The 26,903-nt window shown below is 37.3% G+C and overlaps 5 protein-coding genes across 6 annotated transcripts; 1 reads left to right on the top strand and 4 right to left on the bottom strand.

Moving 5' to 3' along the window:
• Positions 1-199: 199 nt before the first annotated feature.
• On the top strand, positions 200-17,094 carry LOC113676707 (cyclin-dependent kinases regulatory subunit 1). Of its 2 annotated transcripts, none has more exons than XM_027193398.2 (3): positions 200-378; positions 14,845-14,972; positions 16,064-17,094. In XM_027193398.2, exons 1-3 carry the CDS (start codon positions 320-322, stop codon positions 16,099-16,101), a joined length of 225 nt encoding a protein of 74 aa, XP_027049199.2. In that variant the 5' UTR covers positions 200-319; the 3' UTR covers positions 16,102-17,094. The 2 variants fall into 2 exon arrangements, with proteins under 2 accessions (XP_027049199.2, XP_089065506.1); XM_089209380.1 differs by lacking the exons at positions 14,845-14,972; positions 16,064-17,094 and adding exons at positions 1,766-1,893; positions 2,960-3,266 and having other exon boundaries at positions 208-378.
• Positions 4,100-9,403, bottom strand: LOC149044138 (uncharacterized). The gene is made up of 6 exons (XM_089209378.1): positions 9,111-9,403; positions 7,560-7,629; positions 6,587-6,646; positions 5,713-5,859; positions 5,001-5,071; positions 4,100-4,265 (listed from the first exon to the last, which is right to left on the bottom strand). Exons 1-6 carry the CDS (start codon positions 9,285-9,287, stop codon positions 4,176-4,178), a joined length of 615 nt encoding a protein of 204 aa, XP_089065504.1. The 5' UTR covers positions 9,288-9,403; the 3' UTR covers positions 4,100-4,175.
• Positions 11,242-13,089, bottom strand: LOC149044137 (histamine H2 receptor-like). The gene has a single exon (XM_089209375.1). It carries the CDS (start codon positions 12,944-12,946, stop codon positions 12,017-12,019), a length of 930 nt encoding a protein of 309 aa, XP_089065501.1. The 5' UTR covers positions 12,947-13,089; the 3' UTR covers positions 11,242-12,016.
• Positions 16,893-22,093, bottom strand: LOC113676629 (uncharacterized). The gene is made up of 6 exons (XM_027193308.2): positions 21,827-22,093; positions 20,276-20,345; positions 19,304-19,363; positions 18,430-18,576; positions 17,718-17,788; positions 16,893-17,059 (listed from the first exon to the last, which is right to left on the bottom strand). Exons 1-6 carry the CDS (start codon positions 22,001-22,003, stop codon positions 16,970-16,972), a joined length of 615 nt encoding a protein of 204 aa, XP_027049109.2. The 5' UTR covers positions 22,004-22,093; the 3' UTR covers positions 16,893-16,969.
• Positions 22,094-23,814: 1,721 nt separating this feature from the next.
• On the bottom strand, positions 23,815-26,871 carry LOC149044136 (histamine H2 receptor-like). Its single transcript, XM_089209376.1, has one exon. It carries the CDS (start codon positions 25,648-25,650, stop codon positions 24,721-24,723), a length of 930 nt encoding a protein of 309 aa, XP_089065502.1. The 5' UTR covers positions 25,651-26,871; the 3' UTR covers positions 23,815-24,720.
• Between the last annotated feature and the right edge of the window lie 32 nt (positions 26,872-26,903).

Raw genomic sequence — 26,903 nt, 5'->3', positions numbered from 1 at the left:
GGGATCAGCAATTGTAGCCAATTTACGAAAAGATTACGACAACTTTTTAGGGGTGCAACCACGTAAGTATGACGATTTTTCTATGAAGTAGTTTTTTGGGGACAGAAAAATATAATTTATCACACAAAAATAAGCGAAATATTCAAGCTTACTACAAATGTTATTGATGTTGATTTTAATTCTTATATTGGATGCTTGGGAACCGCGCTTTCAAAGTAAACTCAGAGTTGACCGCCAGTCACAGGAAGATCGAGGGTTTTTTCAAATTTGCGGGCAAATAACATCTTCCAGGCATATTTGCTCGATATCTGAGCGTAAAATGCCTGTTACGCAAATTTGTTATTCCGACAAGTACTCAGACGACCATTACGAGTACAGGTGAGCACAATTTCATGATCATGGTACTATTGTCTCCACTTCGACACGGGCGCGCTAGCGCGGACCCGCAGAGCGCTAGCATCACAGCTTTGATACCACGTAGATCACTACAACTCACCCTAAGAATCTAAAGAGACTTTGGAAGGTGAATTAGTTCAGAGAATAAATGCGCTCAGTTGTTTGAGCTTATCTGCTACATCATCTCAAGCGCATGGAGATGTGGCACTTAGTATTTGCTTGACGAGCAAGCCTTTAAGCATCTTAGCCATTCGGAATGAATTCGAATTGCCTTCGACTATCAGATGGTTAGTCACCATTCAATGTGTTAATGATAGAAAAGATCCGCATTTATTGCAATCTCGTTAATGTAGAGTTCAATTTGCATGCAGCGCTAGTTTAATACAGTGAGTGATACAGTATGGCTTTATGCTGGAGGCGATTGGATCCTAATGAATGCATAGCACGCGCGATTTCCCACGAAAATTGCTTGGCGCGAGTTGTAAACAGCAATGGCGGCCGCAAATCAAATGAAAATTGGCCGACGTTTTTGTTTTTAAAAGCTGAATGAGGCTATTTCTATAATACAAAGAAAAAGTAGTGAGAAGTGAAAATTCGACTAACAAATAACTCAGGCAAAGGAGACATTAGGAGTGCAAAACCAATGGTGCAGGCTAAAGGAAGCAAGACAGCAGAATCTAGGAAAAAGTGTGAGCTAAAATCATGAAAACTGGAAATAAACCTTTCTAGATTGATAAGCTAGTATCTCGAAATTAGGTCGGTAACCCACCCTGATTTTCTGTGTACAAATGACATTGCATGTTTGTAAAAAATTTAAAAAATGTTAATCCAATGAATAATTTTTTACATCTTGAAACAGCATTTTCCTAAATAGCACAAGTTCTGCATGATAGTTTTTTTTTCTTGTATACCATGTATGGAAAAAAAATTAATGGGGCCATAGAAATTTAACAAAGGACTCTACATCATGGACTTGGTTTTTGAGATATCTTTCAAAAACTGAGTTATAGAGGGGCTTATAGCACTGCCATACTGTTAGCATGCCAATGGATGAAGCCTGAGCAACATCCTTAAAAAGTTTCCCAACAATAGTTTTAAACAGATATTAAAACATTTTCCTGATGACAAGGTATACAGTCCTGATATCTTTTATTAGTGAGCACTTGTTGTTAATTGTGAAAAACCCTTTAAAACCTTGTTAGGGTTAGGGTTCATTACTCATTTGTAATTTGCTCTTGTATCACAACATTGCACTCATGTTAAATGAAAAATGCACCTGTTTTTATGCCAATCAGAAGCATGCATCTTTTTTATTACATTATTACTTTATGAACAACACATTGTGCATATGAAGTTATTTTTCTACTAGACATGTCATCCTTCCAAAAGATCTTGCAGAGTTTGTTCCCAAAACCCACTTAATGACAGAGAGTGAATGGCGAAACCTTGGGGTACAACAGTCTCCAGGGTGGATTCACTATCTTATTCATGAACCTGGTAAGTATTTTCCAAGCTGTCATGACAACTCAGTTTTCTTGTCTAAACAGAACCAGGTCAGAAACATATCATTGGAGCAAAACTGAAATAAGCTGGTGATACTGTTTTTCATTGAATAAGTGCCCACATTCTAATAAGCTCCCTCCCCTAAGGCTATAATGTTAAACAAGCACCTCACTCCTCCCTCACTCTCTTAACTAGTAGGGATGCAATAAAAACCTTTTTCTATTGCCACTTTATCTATAACCTTTTAAGTGTCAACTTAAGCGGAATCATTTCAGAATAGTTTCTTTTCCTTTAAGTCACCCTCAGTTATTTCCATCCCTGTGTGTTTGCAGAATTCCTGTGTGTGCATTACCTGTTCTTTTGATTTTTATCCTATTGCTGCATTAACTTAACAAGCCCCTCTCCCCCTTTTAGTCCTCAGTTAAGCACCCTCCCTCCAATGAGCACACCTCCTTTTAGCAGAAATTTTAAATAAGTACTCTGGCATTTATTCAAGGAAATACTGTTATTGCATTTGAGGGCCCCTTTCCTTCAATGAAGAAATTGATTTTAAAGAGCAAAACAGATCTTCTAATGCTAACATCACTGCAGAAGATAAGGACACCTTGGAAAAAAATATTGCTACTAGTCATCGTCCTAAAACCAACATGACATTGTTGTTGTCGTTGTTGCTGATACTCCTATCTTGACTTTGGGTCAAAAATTAAAAAAAATTAAGGTTCTACTTAAGACTGCCTCTTTCTCATATTTAGAGGAAATGTATTTGGCTATGGTAAAAAGTACTAGAATCAATGTATGAATCAGTTGTATGTAAGACAAGGTTGTACACTTTGTATGGCTGGCAGCCAGTGAACTTCAGTGATTGGTTTAATTTAGCACAGTAGATACCCTATAGATTGACTGTGAAACTTGAAGACAAAGCCTTCTCAGACTGAAAGGTGACCCTGTAAAAATTTGAGGTAGATCTTGAAAGAAGCTATAGTTTAGTTTTCTTCTGATACGATTTTCCTTTTATTGTTATTTTCTTGGCTTATCATGTTGTTTTTTCTTTTGCTTGCAGAGCCACATGTGTTGTTGTTTAGAAGACCCACCAGCTAGCATTCTTAAACGCAGGCGCAGGACAAATTTACATATTGAAGTGTAATTCACTAGTGACATGGATGGGCAAGAAACCTCGTAGAGATAGATCAGAGAAAGAACTGGACAGAACTTAAAACTAAGTAAAGGATCTTACCAACGTCCATATTGGTTTGAAAAGAAATTTGACAGACTGTTGGAGCAAAAGCACATTTAGTGTTACTGACCATCTTTTTGAAAGGAGAATTCTGTAACATGAGAATTTGAACACATTTTTTTTTCCCACTTGATTATTATTGGTTAAGAATATATGAAAGTCATATATTTGAACTGCGGATAAAGACATGAATGAAAGTGATCCTCGCAGTGATATGCACTACTTAGGCAGTAGTGAAAATAAGGCCTGAAAAAAATTCAGGCCTGTACGGGATTTGAACCCATGACCTCTGCGATACCGGTGCAGAGGTATCGCAGCGGTATCGCACCGGTATCGCAGAGGTCATGGGTTCAAATCCCGTACAGGCCTGAATTTTTTTCAGGCCTTATTTTCACTACTGCCTAAGTAGTGCATATCACTGCGAGGATCACTTTCATTCTTGATTATTATTCTTCAATTGTGCACATTTATAATGCATTTATTGAAGCCATGGCCCCTTGATATTGAAAACCAACCACAGAGCAGAACTGTCTCACTAGATTCAGGGTAAGATGAATTTTTTTAAAAAAAACCTTGCTCCCAAGGCAAGTCATTAGGACTATTGTGGTTTAAATAGTCTCTGAGTTGGATTTTCAGGGGCTTTGGTTTCAGTAAATCTGCCATAGTATCAGTGATTCAGTTCTTTTGATCATGGCACCTGTATAATGATTTTCTTGGATTTTTATTACTTGTCCCTTTTTAAATGTATCAAGGATTTAATGAAGTACAAACAAAATGAAATTTGGAGACCTTTTCCCACTTACATTGTGAACATGTAGTTTAAAATGACATTCTTCATATATCAACATATTTCTGCACTTGCACACCTTCAAAAGATTAATTGATTGATTTCAGTCCAAAATGAATGGAAAAGAATCCCTCTCCAAAATCTAAATAAGAATTACAAACAGAATAATCACTAAGTCGGGAAAAGAGATGTAAAGTTTATTAAACTGAAAAATAACTGAAATAACTTGATAATGATCAAAGTGGAAGGATTAGGTTATGGAGTGCAACAAAACGCGTTTGGGTGCCCTGTGCTTCTCCAGACTTCTCTAAGTGCTGCATTGTTCCAACTGCTTTTATCATATTTCTGAAAGAAAAGAAGATGGTGACATGTTAGCACAATTTGGTGTCTTGTAATCTCTATTAGCCAGACCTGGCCGATCAGAGCGGTTCGTTAATAAAAAGAAATTGCAAGGTAACTTAATGGCAAAGATCAAAGAGCCCACCCGTTTTTAGATCTGCGGGTCAACAGGAGGTCGGGTCTGACTACAATGATCACTTAGGGAACAAGGGAATGCGGAAGTTGTAGAGAGGTAGTCGTTGAAGGGGCTCAAAGGCATCATACGGTGCCAATTTTTGCGAGAGAAAGAACGGTGTTTTTCACAAAAAAGTGACAGAGGAAAGATATAAAAACTCAACACAACTGAAATTATATTCACCAAATTGATGTTTTAAAAAAACACAAAACAAAAACACTGCTGTTGTGGCAAGTGGCCGCCGTAGAGGGGTTGAAGTAGGAGTGACTGTAAGGACTTCTTTCCGCGCGCGCTACGTTAAGTCTTTATTGCCAAGGCTAGTCTGTAGAATTGCTTGGCGCATCCTTCACTAAAGTTCATGTGCCGTTGACGTGCTTTTTGGAAAAAGGTTGGGGAGGGAGTTCTTTCTTTATCTCGTTCGAAGCTAGAAAGTTCATGTGCCGTTGACGTGCTTTTTGGAAAAAGGTTGGGGAGGGAGTTCTTTCTTTATCTCGTTCGAAGCTTGAACGAGCCGGGAGAAACATGGCGACAATCTTGGGTATTAATGATTGATAATGCTGAGCTACCTTGTCACTGTCATCTCCCTGACGCACGTTCACCACGTTTATCTCTGATAGACGAGGAAGACCTGGAGGAACTGAAAATCACAACATAAATTAACTTAACTAAAGGAGGCACTTTGAATGTAACGAAAAATAAATTGATAAAAGGGGGTAAGTTTCTAAATAAACTATGGTGTTTCGTCAGTGGGAGAGTATAACAGGTAATTTAGTGTTAACAACTGAGTTTAAAACGTAAATTAGCCACCGTAAAGAGTTTAAAGGCTGACGTTTCGAGCGTTAGCCCTTCGTCAATAGCTCTGACGAAGGGCTAACGTTCGAAAGTCGGCCTTTAAACTCTTTACGGTGGCAAATTTACGTTTTAAACTCAGTTTTTAACACTAAATTACGAGAAATAAATTGGTCATACGCTAAGTTTCACCCTCAGATTATTTTTCCCTTTTCAGCGGAAAGGTACACGAGAACGACTTTGATTTTCATATACAATTTGTTTTAAAACTAAGTTTCGATTTTGTCTAGTCCATCAAGTGGTTTGGGACCGGGCGCTATTGTTTTCGGCTCTTCCAGTTAAAGGAAGTGTCCGTTACACCCCACTGCATAGAATGTACCCCAGAAGAGATTCTACGGCTTGATGACTAAGGTCAAAAAATATTTGCCGCTGTGGGAAGGAAACCGTTATCGTTGGCTTAAAAAGTGTGAAAAAAGTATAGGTACTCACTTATGCCAACAGCCGGTCCGTCTGGTTCCGGTCGACAGGGATGATGGGGCGGCTTCTTCTTTTCCTCTCCCAGTACATACTGGGACGGGTCCTGGTAACTAAACCGTGAAGTGGATTGGAGGCTATAATGTATCGTTGGCGGGCCTCCTGTAGTAAGAAAATATATTGCGGGATTTAATGAATAAAAGGAGTAGTTTCTCTTTTTTAAGAGATTGCTATGAGCATAATGCCGCTTACACTGATGGTGTATCGAGACTATCGCGTCCCATCATTGTTATTATTACTAACTCGCCTCTTCAATATTAATTTCACGGGATTTAGCAGGCACAGGGAATACGGAAGGTTTTACGTTACAGTAAGGCTATTGCAAAGTCGACGAGGAAGAAGATCTATTCAAGTTGCAGTCGATAGGAAGATTTCCCCATCCACGTTTCTTTATCAGCCTATTCTTCGAAGACTTTTAAGTACGACTGCAACTGACAATTTTAACCAAGCATGTTTGTCGGATACATTATAGAAAGAACTAAAGTGATTCACAGCTTAGGATACCCTTAGAACGGCAGCTAAGCCTAACTTCTTTTCAAATGCATTTGATGAAACAGGCCAAATGAACCTTAGCATCGTTCTTGATGTTTTGGTTTTACATCAGACATATCAAAATATGAATTACAACTGGTGCTATGTTCAAACAATTCCACGCTTCTTGACCCTTTTGCAAGCCTGCAAGTGCTTGGTTTCACTTTTATCCATGAATTGTTAAATATTTTTACAATAATTATGAAAGTCAGCTCGTTGAAAAAACAAATCAAAATATCTAGCATAGATCAGCGATTCCTTGTGGTTATGACAAATATTTACCAGGAAAAACAGATACCTCGGTTGACATCGTGAGACGAGACGTGTGATGCAGGCCCACAGGAGAAGTTGATCAAATCTGTTAAAGGATTATGATAATTCAGTGATAACTTAATGTAAACAAATAAGAATACAGCCAATATCAGACAAGGCCACCCTTAAATAAATGAAATAAGGTCCCTAATAGGAATTCAACAGTGTTGTAACACCACGAAATTAAGGAAGAGTATTTGACCGTTATTATAATTAAGCGTTTCTTGTCTCTTATATTTGTCAGTTATTTTGATCACATAAATCTCTTTGCAAGTGTTACCCTATCGAGCACAATTACTTCAACCATTAGAACGGTATTAATTTCAAATATAGAAATCGATTCAAGCTTATAACGTATATCCATGTAATGTGTACAAACAAAAATAACCGTTCAACACATTAAACTTATGATGGCATTAAAGATGCTGAAACATGTCTCTGAAAAGTTTCCTCGTTAATTTGAAATTTATTTTATTTACATTGTTATCACAATGTTACGGAAGTATTATATATACAGTAAATGTAAAAAAAAAATCATGTTTTGATCTGTAGGGAAGAAATGCGTTATTGAAGTCAACCTGTGAAGATCAATTCGTAACCTTTTTCCTAAACACATGGTAGTGGTGGCTGGTGGGATGTAAATTCAATAAAGGAACTCTTGTATTAGAGCGTCTTTTAAGGGTAGGGATCGATCCCTTGTTAGAACTTTAATGTAATCCATTAAAAACAAATGCGTCACTCTGGTGATGGCTATGCGAGATAGGATTTTTGCAAAATAAAACATATAAGGGCTCAAAATACCAAGAATTGACACAAGGTAAATGTTTTAAAAAAAGTACATACAAGAAATTATAACTATTCCACATGAGTAGCTAATATGGGTATGTGCTGCCAAAAAAGAAGCAATTTTAATATATTCCTTAAAATCTTTGCAAGAACTTAACTTCTTTCAAACTCACCCAAGTGTCCCAAAAGAGTTGGGTATCTCGAGCGTGTGTGGCGAAAGTCTGGATTCCAGATAGCATAGGGCTGAACAGGTAAAATCACACGTCAGCAAGTCAGTTTAAAAAACAACAACAATTATCTTCATTTTGGATTAGGTGGCTTGACATTTTCACAAATGCGACTAATATAAAAGAGGTTGTTGTTGTGTCCGCAATTAACATACATAATTTTCATTTATTCAGAGTCGCTTATTTGTCACCTCACGGCTTTATTTGGAACCAACAAAAGCACCAGCTAACAGTTGGCTTGTTAGCTTAGTTGGTAGAGTGCTGCATCGGTATCACAGAGGTCATGGGTTCAAATCCCGTACAGTAATGAACACTACTGCTCAAGTAGTGTTCATTACCGCGAAGATCGCTTTCATAGTCACTAAAAATCACTGCTGAGTATGATTTCCTTGTTTGGTGAAAATTCGCTGCCAAGCCTCGATTGTACTGCATTTTTCGTGTATCTCTGCCACCTTGTTGTTTTTTTCACTTTACATCCTTTTTATCTCAGCGTCTCGGAACTACTTCCACATCGATGTTTCGGCAGTCCGCATCTTAAAGGCGAGGCTTGAAACTAAAATTGGCTATTCTGGCGTAAACTGCAAAAATGTTCTTCGAAAGGCAGTCTGCTATAAGTTAATTAAGCACTCCTAAGATTAAGCTAAAAACAAACAAGTAAACAAATGATAGCGTTATTATGCACATTCCTGTGGTAAAAAATAAGGGAGTAAGCATACCAATATTTATGAGAGAACGTGTTTCAATAATAGCTTTTTCACATGACAAACATTTAAACTTTTAACATCAGAGCAAAATAGAAATAAAAATTGAAGTTTGCTCCGCTATCCAACAGAGCTCTACAGATACAGAGAGCAGAAAGATCTTCTCCGATATCGATCTCTTTTGCTATATATATCTTCGTACTGGCGTATATAAGTTTTCCACACTATCATTGAAACTGTGGTCATTTTATTACGACGCATTTAAAAAGCTTATTTTGAGCATGCAAGGAAGCAACTGAAGTTTTTTATAAAACATACAAAAACAGGACACCTTAACAGATTGACTGAACGTTTTACAGCTTACACTCTTCACTGGAGATCATATCAACCTCACGGGAATCACTCAAATTCAATGACTTCCTTAGATCATTTTCATTACTCTTCTTTTGGCCCTTGAAATGAATTTTGGCAGTTAATGAGACTATTCTGGGATAAAATACTGACCCATCGAACATTTGATTCGTTTATCGCTGATTGTCGATTTCCGTTTTCTTTGTTGTTGTCATAGTAGTCATGTACGCCTTACGAACCTATTTTTCCTTCACTTTTACAAGTCTTCCTTAGATCATTTTCGTTTTTCTTGTGATTTTGAATCTGACAACAAACACATGTAAGTTTATCGCAACAGCAAAAGGTAAGCCTCTTTTTGTAAACTTAGTGCCTACAATAAATCAGGAGAAATGATAAAAGAAACTAACAAAGAGCGTGGAGTAGGGTTTTAAAATGTGCTCCATACCTGAGCATTCGATTGAAGAGGGCTCTGATAAGCAAGACCTAACGGCTGTGGATTGTGACGTCTTGTAGGAGACAAAACACGTGCCTGTAGGTCACGTGGTTTGGTTTTGACTTGGCCGTGGTGTATAAGCGTGGTTGTCTTTCGCCGCATTCTGAACAGCAACCCGACAAGCGCCATTTTGAGAGCTCAATTGCTCAATTCTTGCACGCAATAGTTTGTTTTAATTTATGATGCAACAAGTTTTAATTGTAAGCGTCATTTTGCTTCATGACCGCTAATTAATTAGATTTCTATGCTGCGCGCGCGGTAGTCAACTGACAAATGAAAACATTGATTTTGCATTTTCTTATAGTGGACCGAGAAGGTTCAAAAGATAAAGAGGTTATTGATGACATTTTGTTTCTTCCGATGAAGTCTAAGCACTCCTCAAACCGTCATAGTCTCTGTGATTTCTAAGTTCCTGACGAAACATTTAAGATGGACTTTACTGGATGATGATAAAGCAACTGTCTTGAATGACGTAACTTAGCCATCATAAAACTGCTGACACGGATGTATAAAAGATAAATTCTGGTTAACTTGGCAACATCTCTTTTCAACCGAAAAACAGACTTTCAATAATTCACATCTAAGAGCAAGGGAAAAAAGGAATAAGATGGGGAATAATGAAAACGAAAACAAAAAAAGAAAAAAATCAAGGCATCCTCAGAAAAAAAAGTATTTTGAAACTTGTTCTTAAAAGTTGCTAAAACTTAACGAATTTTGTACTGGGAGCCTGGCTGGATCAGAATGAAAAACGGGGGACTTTCATTTATAATACCACTGTTGTTTGCCGACGGCGTCTCGGGCGCTTCTGTTGTTGCGCTATGAACGTGGAAGATCCAGCCACCCTCCATTTCAATTTAATTTTCTTTACAGGTTTTGAATTAAAAGAATGTTAATTTGTACTCCCTTAACTTTTTACGCTTCAGAACAAGAAATGTACAATTCATCAAAAATGCGCCTTATTTTAACACTTTTATTTTTTTTTTAAGTTTTTTCAACAGAGCTGAGTGAGTGTTAGGGCCCGTCAGCTTTTTCCGGGACCGGCTACCTTAACTGGGTCATTTAAAAACAGTTATTCACCATAGTGGAGGTTGATAGTCACAACTTATACTTCCACCGACTCTGAAGTGTATTGTTTGTAAAGGAAATAACATGATTTCGAGTGCAAGATGGTGTGTTAATAATAAGCACGAGAGAGTTTTTCAATGACGACAAAATTGAACAAACCCGTAAAGCAAGTGCAATTTCGACCTACGAAAAATTTAAAAGTGCTTATTTACACCAGGTTACACGAGAAATAATGTAATCACTTATTAATAATTAACATGAAAAAGCATCACAGAGAGTTAATACAGACGAAATTTGGACAAAGCGCACTTTGCACTCGTGTTACATGAACAATGCACTCGTTTTCGGCCAATCAGAAAAGCGTGTTTTTTATGTGTATTATCAGAGTTTAATATACCACACCGAAACCAAAATTTAGCTTACCTCTTCAATAGACCGAAGAATTGGTCGGAAATTAAACTCTTGACGAGCTATTTTGTCTCTGCGGTTGTGCGGAAGTTAACAGCACTTGCTAATCACTTCCGAACAAGCCAAACAGCGTGTGCGATAAGCTCTATTGGCCTGTATGGTATATTCTTACCGGTACTTGCGTCATTTGTATTCTAAGCCCATTTGATTTTGAAAAAGATAAGTACCCTCTATAATGGTGTCTCTGATAACAAAATTTTGTCTCGTCATTCGAAGGAGCGATGTTAAACAAATCATACATAGAGATTGATCGTCCATTGAAATTTCTAGACATGTTTTGATTAGATGGCGAAACAAGGTTTTCACAGACTTGTTTATCTTCCACATCCATCTGTGTTTGCTCCTTCGAGAAAAATATAGGTTCCGTTGGGGCTTTTAAATTACTCTTCTTCGGAAAGCTTTCATCATAAAAAAATTGAAGGAGTTTTTGTGTTTTAATGTTGCTAGATCCCTGAAATTTCCAGCTTTGAGGAAAATCTGTCGACTAATCAATTCCATTTGTGGTTGGCTGAACTGAGAAAAAAATTAATGTTTGAGACGTGCGCGTCACTTACCAAAAATCTTTAGTTGCCATGTCAATCTTAATCATCTAACGAAGGGATTTTTTTTTACATCAATTTGATGATAACTGGTACTGTCCGTCATCCCCTAATATACTCTAATGATCTTTTTGCGATTCTATCATTAAACTTCACCAAATCTAAATCATCTAACGAAGGCTTTATATATATATATCTACTTGATGATATCTTATACTGTCCGTCATTCCTTAATATACTCTAATGATCTTTTTGCGATTTTATCATTACATTTCCCCAAAGAATATATTAAAACTTTTCCATTATATAGCACTTGGAGCCGTGCAGCGCGCGCCAAAAATGCTTCATCATTTTTTACGACGTTTTTTTGATTTGACCCCACCTCAACCTCATTGCGACTATTTTATTGTAATGTACTTTAATAAAAACTGGAAAACAGTTTATATTATCAGCTCTGTTTTGAAATTAAACGATTCAGCTGAATCTTAAAGTGATTATGCCACTCTTTTATAATTATCAGTTTTGAGTTTTGGCTCTGTTGACTCCTAAATTTTTCCCAAGAAAGAAACCTTAACTTACCGATGTACTGTTTTCGAAACCCGAGGTCGCCATTTTGGGGCAAAAGTGTAACGTTATTAATGATTTAAGTTGAACATTCTATTATCTATGCCCTTAATTTTTCTCTTTTGTGAAACGTCAACTACGAAAAAAGCTATATAATTATAGCGTTCGCTGAACTGCACCCAAAACAGTTTAACTTTATAAAAATTGCTAAATGCAGATCTACTAAGATAACTGACTTGGGCGTCTTATAATCTCCCTCACTGCTTGTCGAACTCCTCTTAGTCTCCAGCAGTAGAGAATGGGATTTAATGATGAATTAAGTAAAGCAAGAGTGATTGTCAGTCGAGCAGCAACGTTAAACGATGAGTTGTAACCGCGAGTGCTCGCTAAAGCTATTACTATTCCAAATGGAAGGTAGCAGGTCACTAATGCTACCTGTACGTACAACCCAGTGCACACTGTCCTCCTGTACTTGGCAATGTTGAAAGCACTCCTTCGCACGTTCGATTGGTCATCTTGATCAGAGGCTCGCAGCGTATTGCAATATTTGTGTAGTTTAAGGTAGATCGTCAAGTAGGAGATAGCTGAGATTATTAGTGCTGAAGATATGAATGCAGACATTACTTTGGTCATCAAAGCTAGCCTCCAAAACCGTCTCAGGCTGGCGAGGGAAATGTTCAAAAGCCAAATCCAAATAATCATCGTGCGTGTTCGCCTGAAAGTTATGACACTCTTGTAAGTCAATCCCAAACAAAGAGCACAAAGTCTGTCTAAACTTATTGCAGTTAAAATGAACAACGACACTCCACTTAGAGCTTTCCCAGCAACGTTATTGATGCTCACAAGAATGTAACAAAGCTGCAATCGCTGATTTGCTATCGACAACAACTGGACGGCAAACAAAGGTTGAGAAAAAACGCCAACACAAAAATCAGTAACTGCCAGGCATTGAAACATGAGTTTGGATGCTGGCTGAAGAGAAGAAATCTTTCGCAAGGCAAAAAAGATTACAGCATTTCCCAGAGACGCTGAAATGGCGAGGAGAAAGTTTAAAGCTGTTAGAAAAAACAAGAATTGGTTTCCTTTGGTTGAGGCGGCGCAGGTCACCGACAGTGTTACCTCGTAGATCCCATTCAAGCTAACATTCACCATTGTAAAATTTGCTTTCTTACACGTTCTTTTCTTCAGTGATCGAGATTATGTGGAATCAACTGCGACAAAGACAACTTTCTCAATACAATAATCAATATTACTTTTTAGATACCCATATTCTAACAACACCTATTTATTCAGCAGTTGCAATGAATGACGCAGTATTTAAATTAACAGGTAAGAAGTCACGTTCGGCAAACGATGGCAAATAAGGGAATCACGGTATGATAAAATTTTAAACCCATCGATCGGTTTCATGAAGCTTAATTCGTAAATCCCCGTTTATGGGATGACAAACACCTCTAACAACGCAAAGATTTTCCTAGACTGAGTTATATGTGAGGCATGCCGAAATAGTTGATTGCTCATCGTGCTTATCAAATATCATTCTTTTTTCATAATAATATTGGATTTTGATAATATCAGACGCAGTCAATTATGCTTCACACTTATAACTTTGCCAAGACTACTGCCTTGCTTTTTACGATAGAAAAGGAAGTGGATAAACAAACTAATTAGTCATAATTTTATCTCGGTAAAATTCTGGATTTAACGAATATCCAGCTTGTTGTAAAATCAAGATTCGCTGTCAGTCTTGCGGATTAGTTGGTTTGGTAGTCAAGTGAAACCTTTTTTAACAGATATGAAGTTTTGAAAGTTTGCGCATTAGTTTTTCTTACCAAATGCACTCAGTTGTTTGAGCTTATCTGCTACATCATCTCAAGCGCATGGAGATGTGGCACTTAGTATTTGCTTGACGAGCAAGCCTTTTAGCATCTTAGCCATTCGGAATGAATTCGAATTGCCTTCGACTATCAGATGGTTAGTCACCATTCAAGGTGTTAATGATAGAAAAGATCCGTATTTATTGCAATCTCGTTAATGCAGAGTTCAATTTGCATGCAGCGCTAGTTTAATAAAGTGAGTGATACAGTAGGGTTTTATGCTGGAGGAGATTGGATCTTAATGAATGCATCGCACGCGCGATTTCCCACGAAAATTGCTTGGCGCGAGTTTAAACAGCAATGGCGGCCGCAAATCAAATGAAAATTGGCCGACGTTTTTGTTTTAAAAGCTGAACGAGGCTATTTCTGTAATACAAAGAAAAAGTAGAGAGAAGTGAAACTCACAAATAACTCAGGCAAAAGAGACATTAGGAGTGCAAAACCAATGGTGCATCCTAAAGGAAGCAAGACAGCAGAATCTAGAAAAAAGTGTGAGCTAAAATCATGAAAACTGGAAATAAACCTTTCTAGATTGATAAGCTAGTATCTTGAAATTAGCTCGGTGACCCACCCTGATTTTCTGTGTACAAATGATATTACATGTTTGTAAAAAATTTAAAAAATAATAATCCAATGAATAATTTTTTACATCTTGAAACAGCGTTTTCCTAAATAGCACAAGTTCTGCGTGATAGTTTTTTTTTCCTTGTATACCATGTATGGAAAAGAAATCGATGGGGCCATAGAAATTTAACAAAGGACTCTACGTCATGGACTTGGTTTTTGAGATATCTTTCAAAAACTGAGTTATAGAGGGGCTTTTAGCACTGCCATACTGTTAGCATGCCAATGGATGAAGCCTGAGTAACACCCTTAAAAAATTTTCCAACAATAGTTTTAAACAGATCTTAAAACATTTGCCTGATGACAAGGTATACAGTCCTGATATCTTTTATTAGTGAGCACTTGTCATTAATTGTGAAAAACCCTTTCAAACCTTGTTAGGGCTAGGGTTCATTACTCATTTGTAATTTGCTCCTGTATCACAACATTGCACTCATGTTAAATGAAAAATGCACCTGTTTTTATGCCAATCAGAAGCATGCATCTTTTTTATTATATTATTACTTTATGAACAACACATGGTTGTATATGAAGTATTTTTTCTACTAGACATGTCATCCTTCCAAAAGATCTTGCGGAGTTTGTTCCCAAAACACACTTAATGACAGAGAGTGAATGGCGAAACCTTGGGGTACAACAGTCTCCAGGGTGGATTCACTATCTTATTCATGAACCTGGTAAGTATTTTCCAAGCTGTCATGACAACTCAGTTTTCTTGTCTAAACAGAACCAGGTCAGAAACGCATCATTGGAGCAAAACTGAAATAATCTGGTGATACTGTATTTCATTGAATAAGTGCCCACATTCTAATAAGCTCCCTCCCCCAAGGCTATAATGTCAAACAAGCACCTCGCTCCTCCCTCACTCTCTTAACTAGTAGGGATGCAATGAAAACCTTTTTCTATTGCCACTTTATCTATAACCTTTTAAGTGTCAACTTAAGCGGAATCATTTCAGGAGAATAGTTTCTTTTCCTTTAAGTCACCCTCAGTTATTTCCATCCCTGTGTGTTTGCAGAATTCCTGTGTGTGCATTACCTGTTCTTTTGATTTTTATCCTATTGCTGCATTAACTTAACAAGCCCCCCTCCCCCCTTTAGTCCTCAGTTAAGCACCCTCCCTCCAATGAGCACACCTCCTTTTAGCAGAAATTTTAAATAAGTACTCTGGCATTTATTCAAGGAAATACTGTTATTGCATTTGAGGGCCCCTTTCCTTCAATGAAGAAATTGATTTTAAAGAGCAAAACAGATCTTCTGATGCTAACATCACTGCAGAAGATAAGGACACCTTGGAAAAAAATAATGCTACTATTCATCGTCCTAAAACCAACATGACATTGTTGTTGTCGTTGTTGTTGATACTCCTATCTTGACTTTGGGTCAAAAAATTAAAAAAAATTAAGGTTGACATTATTTAGTGAAGGTTATCCACTTAAGACTGTCTCTTTCTCATATTTAGAGGAAATGTATCTGGCTATGGTAAAAAGTACTAGAATCAATGTATGAATCAGTTGTATGTAAGACAAGGTTGTACACTTTGTATGGCTGGCAGCCAGTGAACTTCAATGATTGGTTTAATTTAGCACAGTAGATACCCTATAGATTGACTGTGAAACTTGAAGACAAAGCCTTCTCAAACTGAAAGGTGACCCTGTGAAATTTGCGGCACATCTTGAAAGAAGCTATAGTTTAGTTTTGTTCTGATAAGATTTTCCTTTTATTGTTATTTTCTTGGCTTATCATGTTGTTTTCTCTTTTGCTCGCAGAGCCACATGTGTTGTTGTTTAGAAGACCCATCAGCTAGCATTCTTAAACGCAGGCGCTGGACAAATTTAGATATTGAAGTTTAATTCACTAGTGACATGGATGGGCAAGAAACCTTGTAGACATAGATCAGAGAAAGAACTGGACAGAACTTCAAACTAAGTAAAGGATCTTACCAACGTCCATATTGGTTTGAAAAGAAATTTGACAGACTGTTGGAGCAAAAGCACATTTAGTGTTACTGACCATCTTTTTGAAAGGAGAATTCTGTAACATGAGAATTTGAACACATCTTTTTTTCCCACTTGATTATTATTCTTCAATTGTGCACATTTATAATGCATTTATTGAAGCCATGGCCCCTTGACATTGAAAACCAATCACAGAGCAGAACTGTCACACTAGATTCAGGGTAAGATGAAATTTAAAAAAAAAAACCTTGCTCCCAAGGCAAGTCATTAGGACTACTGAGGTTTAAATAGTCTCTGAGTTGGATTGTCAGGGGCTTTGGTTTCAGTAAATCTGCCATAGTATCAGTGATTCAGTTCTTTTGATCATGGCACCTGTATAATGGTTTTCTTGGATTTTTATTACTTGTCCCTTTTTAAATGTATCAAGAATTTAATGAAGTACAAACAAAATGAAATTTGGAGACCTTTTCCCACTTACATTGTGAACATGTAGTTTAAAATTACATTCTTCATATATCAACATATTTCTGCACTTGCACACCTTCAAAAGATTAATTGATTGATTTCAGTCCAAAATTAACGGAAAAGAATCCCTCTCCAAAATCTAAATAAGAATAACAAACAGAATAATCACTAAGTCGGGAAAAGAGATGTAAAGTTTATTAAACTGAAAAATAACTGAAATAACTTGATAATGATCAAAGTGGAAGGATTAGGTTATGGAGTGCAACAAAACGCGTTTGGGTGCCCTGTGCTTCTCCAGACTTCTCTAAGTGCTGCATTGTTCCAACTGCTTTTATCATATTTCTGAAAGAAAAGAAGATGGCGACATGTTAGCACAATTTGGTGTCTTGTAATCTCTATTAGCCAGACCTGGCCGATCAGAGCAGTTCGTTAATAAAAAGAAATTGCAAGGTAACTTAATGGCAAAGATCAAAGAGCCCACCCGTTTTTAGATCTGCGGGTCAACAGGAGGTCGGGTCTGACTACAATGATCACTTAGGGAACAAGGGAATGCGGAAGTTGTAGAGAGGTAGTCGTTGAAGGGGCTCAAAGGCATCATACGGTGCCAATTTTTGCGAGAGAAAGAACAGTGTTTTTCGCGAAAAAGTGACAGGGGAAAGATATAAAAACTCAACACAACTGAAATTATATTCACAAAATTGATGTTTTAAAAAAACACAAAACAAAAACACCGCTGTTGTGGCAAGTGGCCGCCGTAGAGGGGTTGAAGTAGGAGTGACTGTAAGGACTTTTTTCCGCGCTCGCTACGTTAAGTCTTTATTGCCAAGGCTAGTCTGTAGAATTGCTTGGCGCATCCTTCACTAAAGTTCATGTGCCGTTGACGTGCTTTTTGGGAAAAGGTTGGGGAGAGAGTTCTTTCTTTATCTCGTTCGAAGCTTGAACGAGCTGGGAGAAACATGGCGACAATCTTGGGTATTAATGATTGATAATGCTGAGCTACCTTGTCACTGTCATCTCCCTGACGCACGTTCACCACGTTTATCTCTGATAGACGAGGAAGACCTGGAGGAACTGAAAATCACAACATAAATTAGCTTAACTAAAGGAGGCACTTTGAATGTAACGAAAAATAAATTGATAAAAGGGGGTAAGTTTCTAAATAAACTATGGTGTTTCGTCAGTGGGAGAGTATAACAGGTAATTTAGTGTTAACAACTGAGTTTAAAACGTAAATTAGCTACCGTAAAGAGTTTAAAGGCTGACGTTTCGAGCGTTAGCCCTTCGTCAATAGCTCTGACGAAGGGCTAACGCTCGAAAGTCGTCCTTTAAACTCTTTACGGTGGCAAATTTACGTTTTAAACTCAGTTTTTAACACTAAATTACGAGAAATAAATTGGTCATACGCTAAGTTTCACCCTCAGATTATTTTTCCCTTTTCAGCGTAAAGGTTCACGAGAACGACTTTGATTTTCATATACAATTTGTTTTAAAACTAAGTTTCGATTTTGTCTAGTCCATCAAGTGGTTTGGGACCGGGCGCTATTGTTTTCGGCTCTTCCAGTTAAAGGAAGTGTCCGTTACACCCCACTGCATAGAATGTACCCCAGAAGAGATTCTACGGCTTGATGACTAAGGCCAAAAAATATTTGCCGCTGTGGGAAGGAAACCGTTATCGTTGGCTTAAAAAGTGTGAAAAAAGTATATGTACTCACTTATGCCAACAGCCGGTCCGTCTGGTCCGGGTCGACAGGGATGATGGGGCGGCTTCTTCTTTTCCTCTCCCAGTACATACTGGGACGGGTCCTGGTAACTAAACCGTGAAGTGGATTGGAGGCTATAATGTATCGTTGGCGGGCCTCCTGTAGTAAGAAAATATATTGCGGGATTTAATGAATAAAAGGAGTAGCTTCTCTTTTTTAAGAGATTGCTATGAGCATAATGCCGCTTACACTGATGGTGTATCGAGACTATCGCGTCCCATCATTGTTATTGTTACTAACTCGCCTCTTCAATATTAATTTCACGGGATTTAGCAGGCACAGGGAATACGGAAGGTTTTACGTTACAGTAAAGCTATTGCAAAGTTGACGAGGAAGAAGATCTATTCAAGTTGTAGTCGATAGGAAGATTTCCCCATCCACGTTTCTTTATCAGCCTATTCTTCGAAGACTTTTAAGTACGACTGCAACTGACAATTTCAACCCAGCATGTTTGTCGGATACATCATAGAAAGAACTAAAGTGATTCACAGCTTAGGATACCCTTAGTACGGCAGCTAAGCCTAACTTCTTTTCAAATGCATTTGATGAAACAGGCCAAATGAACCTTAGCATCGTTCTTGATGTTTTGGTTTTAAATCAGACATATCAAAATATGAATTACAACTGGTGCTATGTTCAAACAATTCCACGCTTCTTGACCCTTTTGCAAGCCTGCAAGTGCTTGGTTTCACTTTTATCCATGAATTGTTAAATATTTTTACAATAATTATGAGAGTCAGCTCGTTGGAAAAACAAATCAAAATATCTAGCATAGATCAGCGATTCCTTGTGGTTATGACAAATATTTACCAGGAAAAACAGATACCTCGGTTGACATCGTGAGGCGAGACGTGTGATGCAGGCCCACAGGAGAAGTTGATCAAATCTGTTAAAGGATTATGATAATTCAGTGATAACTTAATGTAAACAAATAAGAATACAGCCAATATCAGACAAGGCCACCCTTAAATAAATGAAATAAGGTCCCTACTTGGAATTCAACAGTGTTGTAACACCACGAAATTAAGGAAGAGTATTTGACCGTTATTATAATTAAGCGTTTCTTGTCTCTTATATTTGTCAGTTATTTTGATCACATAAATTTCTTTGCAAGTGTTACCCTATCGAGCACAATTACTTCAACCATTAGAACAGTATTAATTTCAAATATAGAAATCGATTCAAGCTTATAACGTATATCCATGTAATGTGTACAAACAAAAATAACCGTTCAACACATTAAACTTATGATGGCATTAAAGATGCTGAAACATGTCTCTGAAAAGTTTCCTCGTTAATTTGAAATTAATTTTATTTATATTGTTATCACAATGTTACGGAAGTATTATATATACAGTAAATGTAAAAAAAAATCATGTTTTGATCTGTAGGGAAGAAATGCGTTATTGAAGTCAACCTGTGAAGATCAATTCGTAACTTTTTTCCTAAAAACATGGTAGTGGTGGCTGGTGGGATGTAAATTCAATAAAGTAACTCTTGTATTATAGCGTCTTTTAAGGGTAGGGATCGATCCCTTGTTAGAACTCTAATGTAATCCATTAAAAACAAATGCGTCACTCTGGTGATGGCTATGCGAGATAGGATTTTTGCAAAATAAAACATATAAGGGCTCAAAATACCAAGAATTGACACAAGGTAAATGTTTTAAAAAAAGTACATACAAGAAATTATAACTATTCCACATGAGTAGCTAACATGGGTATGTGCTGCCAAAAAAGAAGCAATTTTAATAAATTCCTTAAAATCTTTGCAAGAACTTAACTTCTTTCAAACTCACCCAAGTGTCCCAAAAGAGTTGGGTATCTCGAGCGTGTGTGGCGAAAGTCTGGATTCCAGATAACATAGGGCTGAACAGGTAAAATCACACGTCAGCAAGTCAGTTTAAAAAACAACAACAATTATCTTCATTTTGGATTAGGTGGCTTGACATTTTCACAAATGCGACTAATATAAAAGAGGTTGTTGTTGTGTCCGCAATTAACATACATAATTTTCATTTATTCAGAGTCGCTTATTTGTCACCTCACGGCTTTATTTGGAACCAACAAAAGCACCAGCTAACAGTTGGCTTGTTAGCTTAGTTGGTAGAGCACTGCATCGGTATCACAGAGGTCATGGGTTCAAATCCCGTACAGTAATGAACACTACTGCTCAAGTAGTGTTCATTACCGCGAAGATCGCTTTCATAGTCACTAAAAATCACTGCTGAGTATGATTTCCTTGTTTGGCGAAAATTCGCTGCCAAGCCTCGATTGTACTGCATTTTTCGTGTATCTCTGCCACCTTGTTGTTTTTTTCACTTTACATCCTTTTTATCTCAGCGTCTCGGAACTACTTCCACATCGATGTTTCGGCAGTCCGCATCTTAAAGGCGAGGCTTGAAACTAAAATTGGCTATTCTGGCGTAAACTGCAAAAATGTTCTTCGAAAGGCAGTCTGCTATAAGTTAATTAAGCACTCCTAAGATTAAGCTAAAAACAAACAAGTAAACAAATGATAGCGTTATTATGCACATTCCTGTGGTAAAAGATAAGGAAGTAAGCATACCAATATTTATGAGAGAACGTGTTTCAATAATAGCTTTTTCACACGACAAACATTTAAACTTTTAACATCAGAGCAAAATAGAAATAAAAATTGAAGTTTGCTCCGCTATCCAACAGAGCTCTACAGATACAGAGAGCAGAAAGATCTTCTCCGATATCGATCTCTTTTGCTATATATATCTTCGTACTGGCGTATATAAGTTTTCCACACTATCATTGAAACTGTGGTCATTTTATTACGACGCATTTAAAAAGCTTATTTTGAGCATGCAAGGAAGCAACTGAAGTTTTTTATAAAACATACAAAAACAGGACACCTTAACAGATTGACTGAACGTTTTACAGCTTACACTCTTCACTGGAGATCATATCAACCTCACGGGAATCACTCAAATTCAATGACTTCCTTAGATCATTTTCATTACTCTTCTTTTGGCTCTTGAAATGAATTTTGGCAGTTAATGAGACTATTCTGGGATAAAATACTGACCCATCGAACATTTAATTCGTTTATCGCTGATTGTCGATTTCCGTTTTCTTTGTTGTTGTCATAGTAGTCATGTACGCCTTACGAACCTATTTTTCCTTCACTTTTACAAGTCTTCCTTAGATCATTTTCGTTTTTCTTGTGATTTTGAATCTGACAACAAACACATGTAAGTTTATCGCAACAACAAAAGGTAAGCCTCTTTTTGTAAACTTAGTGCCTACAATAAATCAGGAGAAATGATAAAAGAAACTAACAAAGAGCGTGGAGTAGGGTTTTAAAATGTGCTCCATACCTGAGCATTCGATTGAAGAGGGCTCTGATAAGCAAGACCTAACGGCTGTGGATTGTGACGTCTTGTAGGAGACAAAACACGTGCCTGTAGGTCACGTGGTTTGGTTTTTACTTGGCCGTGGTGTATAAGCGTGGTTGTCTTTCGCCGCATTCTGAACAGCAACCCGACAAGCGCCATTTTGAGAGCTCAATTGCTCAATTCTTGCACGCAATAGTTTGTTTTAATTTATGATGCAACAAGTTTTAATTGTAAGCGTCATTTTGCTTCATGACCGCTAATTAATTAGATTTCTATGCTGCGCGCGCGGTAGTCAACTGACAAATGAAAACATTGATTTTGCATTTTCTTATAGTGGACCGAGAAGGTTCAAAAGATAAAGAGGTTATTGATGACATTTTGTTTCTTCCGATGAAGTCTAAGCACTCCTCAAACCGTCACAGTCTCTGTGATTTCTAAGTTCCTGACGAAACATTTAAGATGGACTTTACTGGATGATGATAAAGCAACTGTCTTGAATGACGTAACTTAGCCATCATAAAACTGCTGACACGGATGTATAAAAGATAAATTCTGGTTAACTTGGCAACATCTCTTTTCAACCGAAAAACAGACTTTCAATAATTCACATCTAAGAGCAAGGGAAAAAAGGAATAAGATGGGGAATAATGAAAACGAAAACAAAAAAAGAAAAAAATCAAGGCATCCCCAGAAAAAAAAGTATTTTGAAACTTGTTCTTAAAAGTTGCTAAAACTTAACGAATTTTGTACTGGGAGCCTGGCTGGATCAGAATGAAAAACGGGGGACTTTCATTTATAATACCACTGTTGTTTGCCGACGGCGTCTCGGGCGCTTCTGTTGTTGCGCTATGAACGATATGGAAGATCCAGCCACCCTCCATTTCAATTTAATTTTCTTTACAGGTTTTGAATTAAAAGAATGTTAATTTGTACTCCCTTAACTTTTTACGCTTCAGAACAAGAAATGTACAATTCATCAAAAATGCGCCTTATTTTAACACTTTTATTTTTTTTAAAGTTTTTTCAACAGAGCTGTGTGAGTGTTAGGGCCCGTCAGCTTTTTCCGGGACCGGCTACCTTAACTGGGTCATTTAAAAACAGTTATTCACCATAGTGGAGGTTGATAGTCACAACTTATACTTCCACCGACTCTGAAGTGTATTGTTTGTAAAGGAAATAACATGATTTCGAGTGCAAGATGGTGTGTTAATAATAAGCACGAGAGAGTTTTTCAATGACGACAAAATTGAACAAACCCGTAAAGCAAGTGCAATTTCGACCTACGAAAAATTTAAAAGTGCTTATTTACACCAGGTTACACGAGAAATAATGTAATCACTTATTAATAATTAACATGAAAAAGCATCACAGAGAGTTAATACAGACGAAATTTGGACAAAGCGCACTTTGCACTCGTGTTACATGAACAATGCACTCGTTTTCGGCCAATCAGAAAAGCGTGTTTTTTATGTGTATTATCAGAGTTTAATATACCACACCGAAACCAAAATTTAGCTTACCTCTTCAATAGACCGAAGAATTGGTCGGAAATTAAACTCTTGACGAGCTATTTTGTCTCTGCGGTTGTGCGGAAGTTAATAGCACTTGCTAATCACTTCCGAACAAGCCAAACAGCGTGTGCGATAAGCTCTATTGGCCTGTATGGTATATTCTTACCGGTACTTGCGTCATTTGTATTCTAAGCCCATTTGATTTTGAAAAAGATAAGTACCCTCTATAATGGTGTCTCTGATAACAAAATTTTGTCTCGGCATTCGAAGGAGCGATGTTAAACAAATCATACATAGAGATTGATCGTCCATTGAAATTTCTAGACACGTTTTGATTAGATGGCGAAACAAGGTTTTCACACACATCCATCTGTGTTTGCTCCTTCGAGAAAAATATAGGTTCCGTTGGGGCTTTTAAATTACTCTTCTTCGGAAAGCTTTCATCATAAAAAAATTGAAGGAGTTTTTGTCTTTTAATGTTGCTAGATCCCTGAAATTTCCAGCTTTGAGGAAAATCTGTCGACTAATCAATTCCATTTGTGGTTGGCTGAACTGAGAAACAAATTAATGTTTGAGACGTGCGCGTCACTTACCAAAAATCTTTAGTTGCCATGTCAATCTTAATCATCTAACGAAGGGATTTTTTTTTTACATCAATTTGATGATAACTGGTACTGTCCGTCATCCCCTAATATACTCTAATGATCTTTTTGCGATTCTATCATTAAACTTCACCAAATCTAAATCATCTAACGAAGGCTTTATATATATATATCTACTTGATGATATCTTATACTGTCCGTCATTCCTTAATATACTCTAATGATCTTTTTGCGATTGTATCATTACATTTCCCCAAAGAATATATTAAAACTTTTCCATTATATAGCACTTGGAGCCGTGCAGCGCGCGCCAAAAATTCTTCATCATTTTTTACGACGTTTTTTTGATTTGACCCCACCTCAACCTCATTGCGACTATTTTATTGTAATGTACTTTAATAAAAACTGGAAAACAGTTTATATTATCAGCTCTGTTTTGAAATTAAACGATTCAGCTGAATCTTAAAGTGATTATGCCACTCTTTTATAATTATCAGTTTTGAGTTTTGGCTCTGTTGACTCCTAAATTTTTCCCAAGAAAGAAACCTTAACTTACCGATGTACTGTTTTCGAAACCCGAGGTCGCCATTTTGGGGCAAAAGTGTAACGTTATTAATTATTTAAGTTGAACATTCTATTATCTATGCCCTTAATTTTTCTCTTTTGTGAAACGTCAACTACGAAAAAAGCTATGTAATTATAGCGTTCGCTGAACTGCACCCAAAACAGTTTAACTTTATAAAAATTGCTAAATGCAGATCTACTAAGATAACTGACTTGGGCGTCTTATAATCTCCCTCACTGCTTGTCGAACTCCTCTTAGTCTCCAGCAGTAGAGAATGGGATTTAATGATGAATTAAGTAAAGCAAGAGTGATTGTCAGTCGAGCAGCAACGTTAAACGATGAGTTGTAACCGCGAGTGCTCGCTAAAGCTATTACTATTCCAAATGGAAGGTAGCAGGTCACTAATGCTACCTGTACGTACAACCCAGTGCACACTGTCCTCTTGTACTTGGCAATGTTGAAAGCACTCCTTTGCACGTTCGATTGGTCATCTTGATCAGAGGCTCGCAGCGTATTGCAATATTTGTGTAGTTTAAGGTAGATCGTCAAGTAGGAGATAGCTGAGATTATTAGTGCTGAAGATATGAATGCAGACATTACTTTGGTCATCAAAGCAAGCCTCCAAAACCGTCTCAGGCTGGCGAGGGAAATGTTCAAAAGCCAAATCCAAATAATCATCGTGCGTGTTCGCCTGAAAGTTATGACACTCTTGTAGGTCAATCCCAAACAAAGAGCACAAAGTCTGTCTAAACTTATTGCAGTTAAAATGAACAACGACACTCCACTTAGAGCTTTCCCAGCAACGTTATTGATGCTCACAAGAATGTAACAAAGCTGCAATCGCTGATTTGCTATCGACAACAACTGGACGGCAAACAAAGGTTGAGAAAAAACGCCAACACAAAAATCAGTAACTGCCAGGCATTGAAACATGAGTTTGGATGCTGGCTGAAGAGAAGAAATCTTTCGAAAGGCAAAAAAGATTACAGCATTTCCCAGAGACGCTGAAATGGCGAGGAGAAAGTTTAAAGCTGTTAGAGAAAACAAGAATTGGTTTCCTTTGGTTGAGGCGGCGCAGGTCACCGACAGTCTTACCTCGTAGATCCCATTCAAGCTAACATTCACCATTGTAAAATTTGCTTTCTTACACGTTCTTTTCTCCAGTGATCGAGATTATGTGGAATCAACTGCGACAAAGACAACTTTCTCAATACAATAATCAATATTACTTTTTAGATACCCATATTCTAACAACACCTATTTATTCAGCAGTTGCAATGAATGACGCAGTATTTAAATTAACAGGTAAGAAGTCACGTTCGGCAAACGATGGCAAATAGGGGAATCACGGTATGATAAAATTTTAAACCCATCGATCGGTTTCATGAAGCTTAATTCGTAAATCCCCGTTTATGGGATGACAAACACCTCTAACAACGCAAAGATTTTCCTAGACTGAGTTATACGTGAGGCATGCCGAAATAGTTGATTGCTCATCGTGCTTATCAAATATCATTCTTTTTTCAGAATAATATTGGATTTTGATAATATCAGGCGCAGTCAATTATGCTTCACACTTATAACTTTGCCAAGACTACTGCCTTGCTTTTTACGATAGAAAAGGAAGTGGATAGACAAACTAATTAGTCATAATTTTATCTCGGTAAAATTCTGGATTTAACGAATATCCAGCTTGTTGTAAAATCAAGATTCGCTGTCAGTCTTGCGGATTAGTTGGTTTGATAGTCAAGTGAAACCTTTTTTAACAGATATGAAGTTTTGAAAGTTTGCGCATTAGTTTTTCTTACAAATGCACTCAGTTTTTGAGCTTATCTGCTACATCATCTCAAGCGCATGGAGATGTGGCACTTAGTATTTGCTTGACGAGCAAGCCTTTTAGCATCTTAGCCATTCGGAATGAATTCGAATTGCCTTCGACTATCAGATGGTTAGTCACCATTCAAGGTGTTAATGATAGAAAAGATCCGTATTTATTGCAATCTCGTTAATGCAGAGTTCAATTTGCATGCAGCGCTAGTTTAATAAAGTGAGTGATACAGTAGGGTTTTATGCTGGAGGAGATTGGATCTTAATGAATGCATCGCACGCGCGATTTCCCACGAAAATTGCTTGGCGCGAGTTTAAACAGCAATGGCGGCCGCAAATCAAATGAAAATTGGCCGACGTTTTTGTTTTAAAAGCTGAACGAGGCTATTTCTGTAATACAAAGAAAAAGTAGAGAGAAGTGAAACTCACAAATAACTCAGGCAAAAGAGACATTAGGAGTGCAAAACCAATGGTGCACGCTAAAGGAAGCAAGACAGCAGAATCTAGAAAAAAGTGTGAGCTAAAATCATGAAAACTGGAAATAAACCTTTCTA

This window comes from Pocillopora damicornis, chromosome 6 (assembly GCF_964200805.1).
Source record: "Pocillopora damicornis chromosome 6, jaPocDami1.2, whole genome shotgun sequence".
NCBI classification, from domain to species: Eukaryota; Metazoa; Cnidaria; class Anthozoa; order Scleractinia; family Pocilloporidae; genus Pocillopora; species Pocillopora damicornis.
The sequence above is the reverse complement of the archived record's forward strand: the minus strand, read 5'-3'. Positions and strand labels throughout refer to the sequence as shown.

Excerpts from the sequence above, each read along its gene's own strand:
- LOC113676707 (XM_027193398.2), top strand. The coding sequence starts at position 320 with ATGCCTGTTACGCAAATTTGTTATTCCGACAAGTACTCAGACGACCAT. Across the intron at positions 379-14,844 it reads GACGACCATTACGAGTACAG|ACATGTCATCCTTCCAAAAG; the intron begins GTGAGCACAATT and ends TTTTTCTACTAG. Across the intron at positions 14,973-16,063 it reads CTATCTTATTCATGAACCTG|AGCCACATGTGTTGTTGTTT; the intron begins GTAAGTATTTTC and ends TTTTGCTCGCAG.
- LOC149044138 (XM_089209378.1), bottom strand. The coding sequence starts at position 9,287 with ATGGCGCTTGTCGGGTTGCTGTTCAGAATGCGGCGAAAGACAACCACG. Across the intron at positions 6,647-7,559 it reads AACTCTTTTGGGACACTTGG|ATTTGATCAACTTCTCCTGT; the intron begins GTGAGTTTGAAA and ends ATCCTTTAACAG. Across the intron at positions 4,266-5,000 it reads AGGGAGATGACAGTGACAAG|AAATATGATAAAAGCAGTTG; the intron begins GTAGCTCAGCAT and ends CTTTTCTTTCAG.
- LOC149044137 (XM_089209375.1), bottom strand. The coding sequence starts at position 12,946 with ATGGTGAATGTTAGCTTGAATGGGATCTACGAGGTAACACTGTCGGTG.
- LOC113676629 (XM_027193308.2), bottom strand. The coding sequence starts at position 22,003 with ATGGCGCTTGTCGGGTTGCTGTTCAGAATGCGGCGAAAGACAACCACG. Across the intron at positions 18,577-19,303 it reads GCCTCACGATGTCAACCGAG|GAGGCCCGCCAACGATACAT; the intron begins GTATCTGTTTTT and ends TTCTTACTACAG. Across the intron at positions 17,789-18,429 it reads CGGACCGGCTGTTGGCATAA|TTCCTCCAGGTCTTCCTCGT; the intron begins GTGAGTACATAT and ends TGTGATTTTCAG.
- LOC149044136 (XM_089209376.1), bottom strand. The coding sequence starts at position 25,650 with ATGGTGAATGTTAGCTTGAATGGGATCTACGAGGTAAGACTGTCGGTG.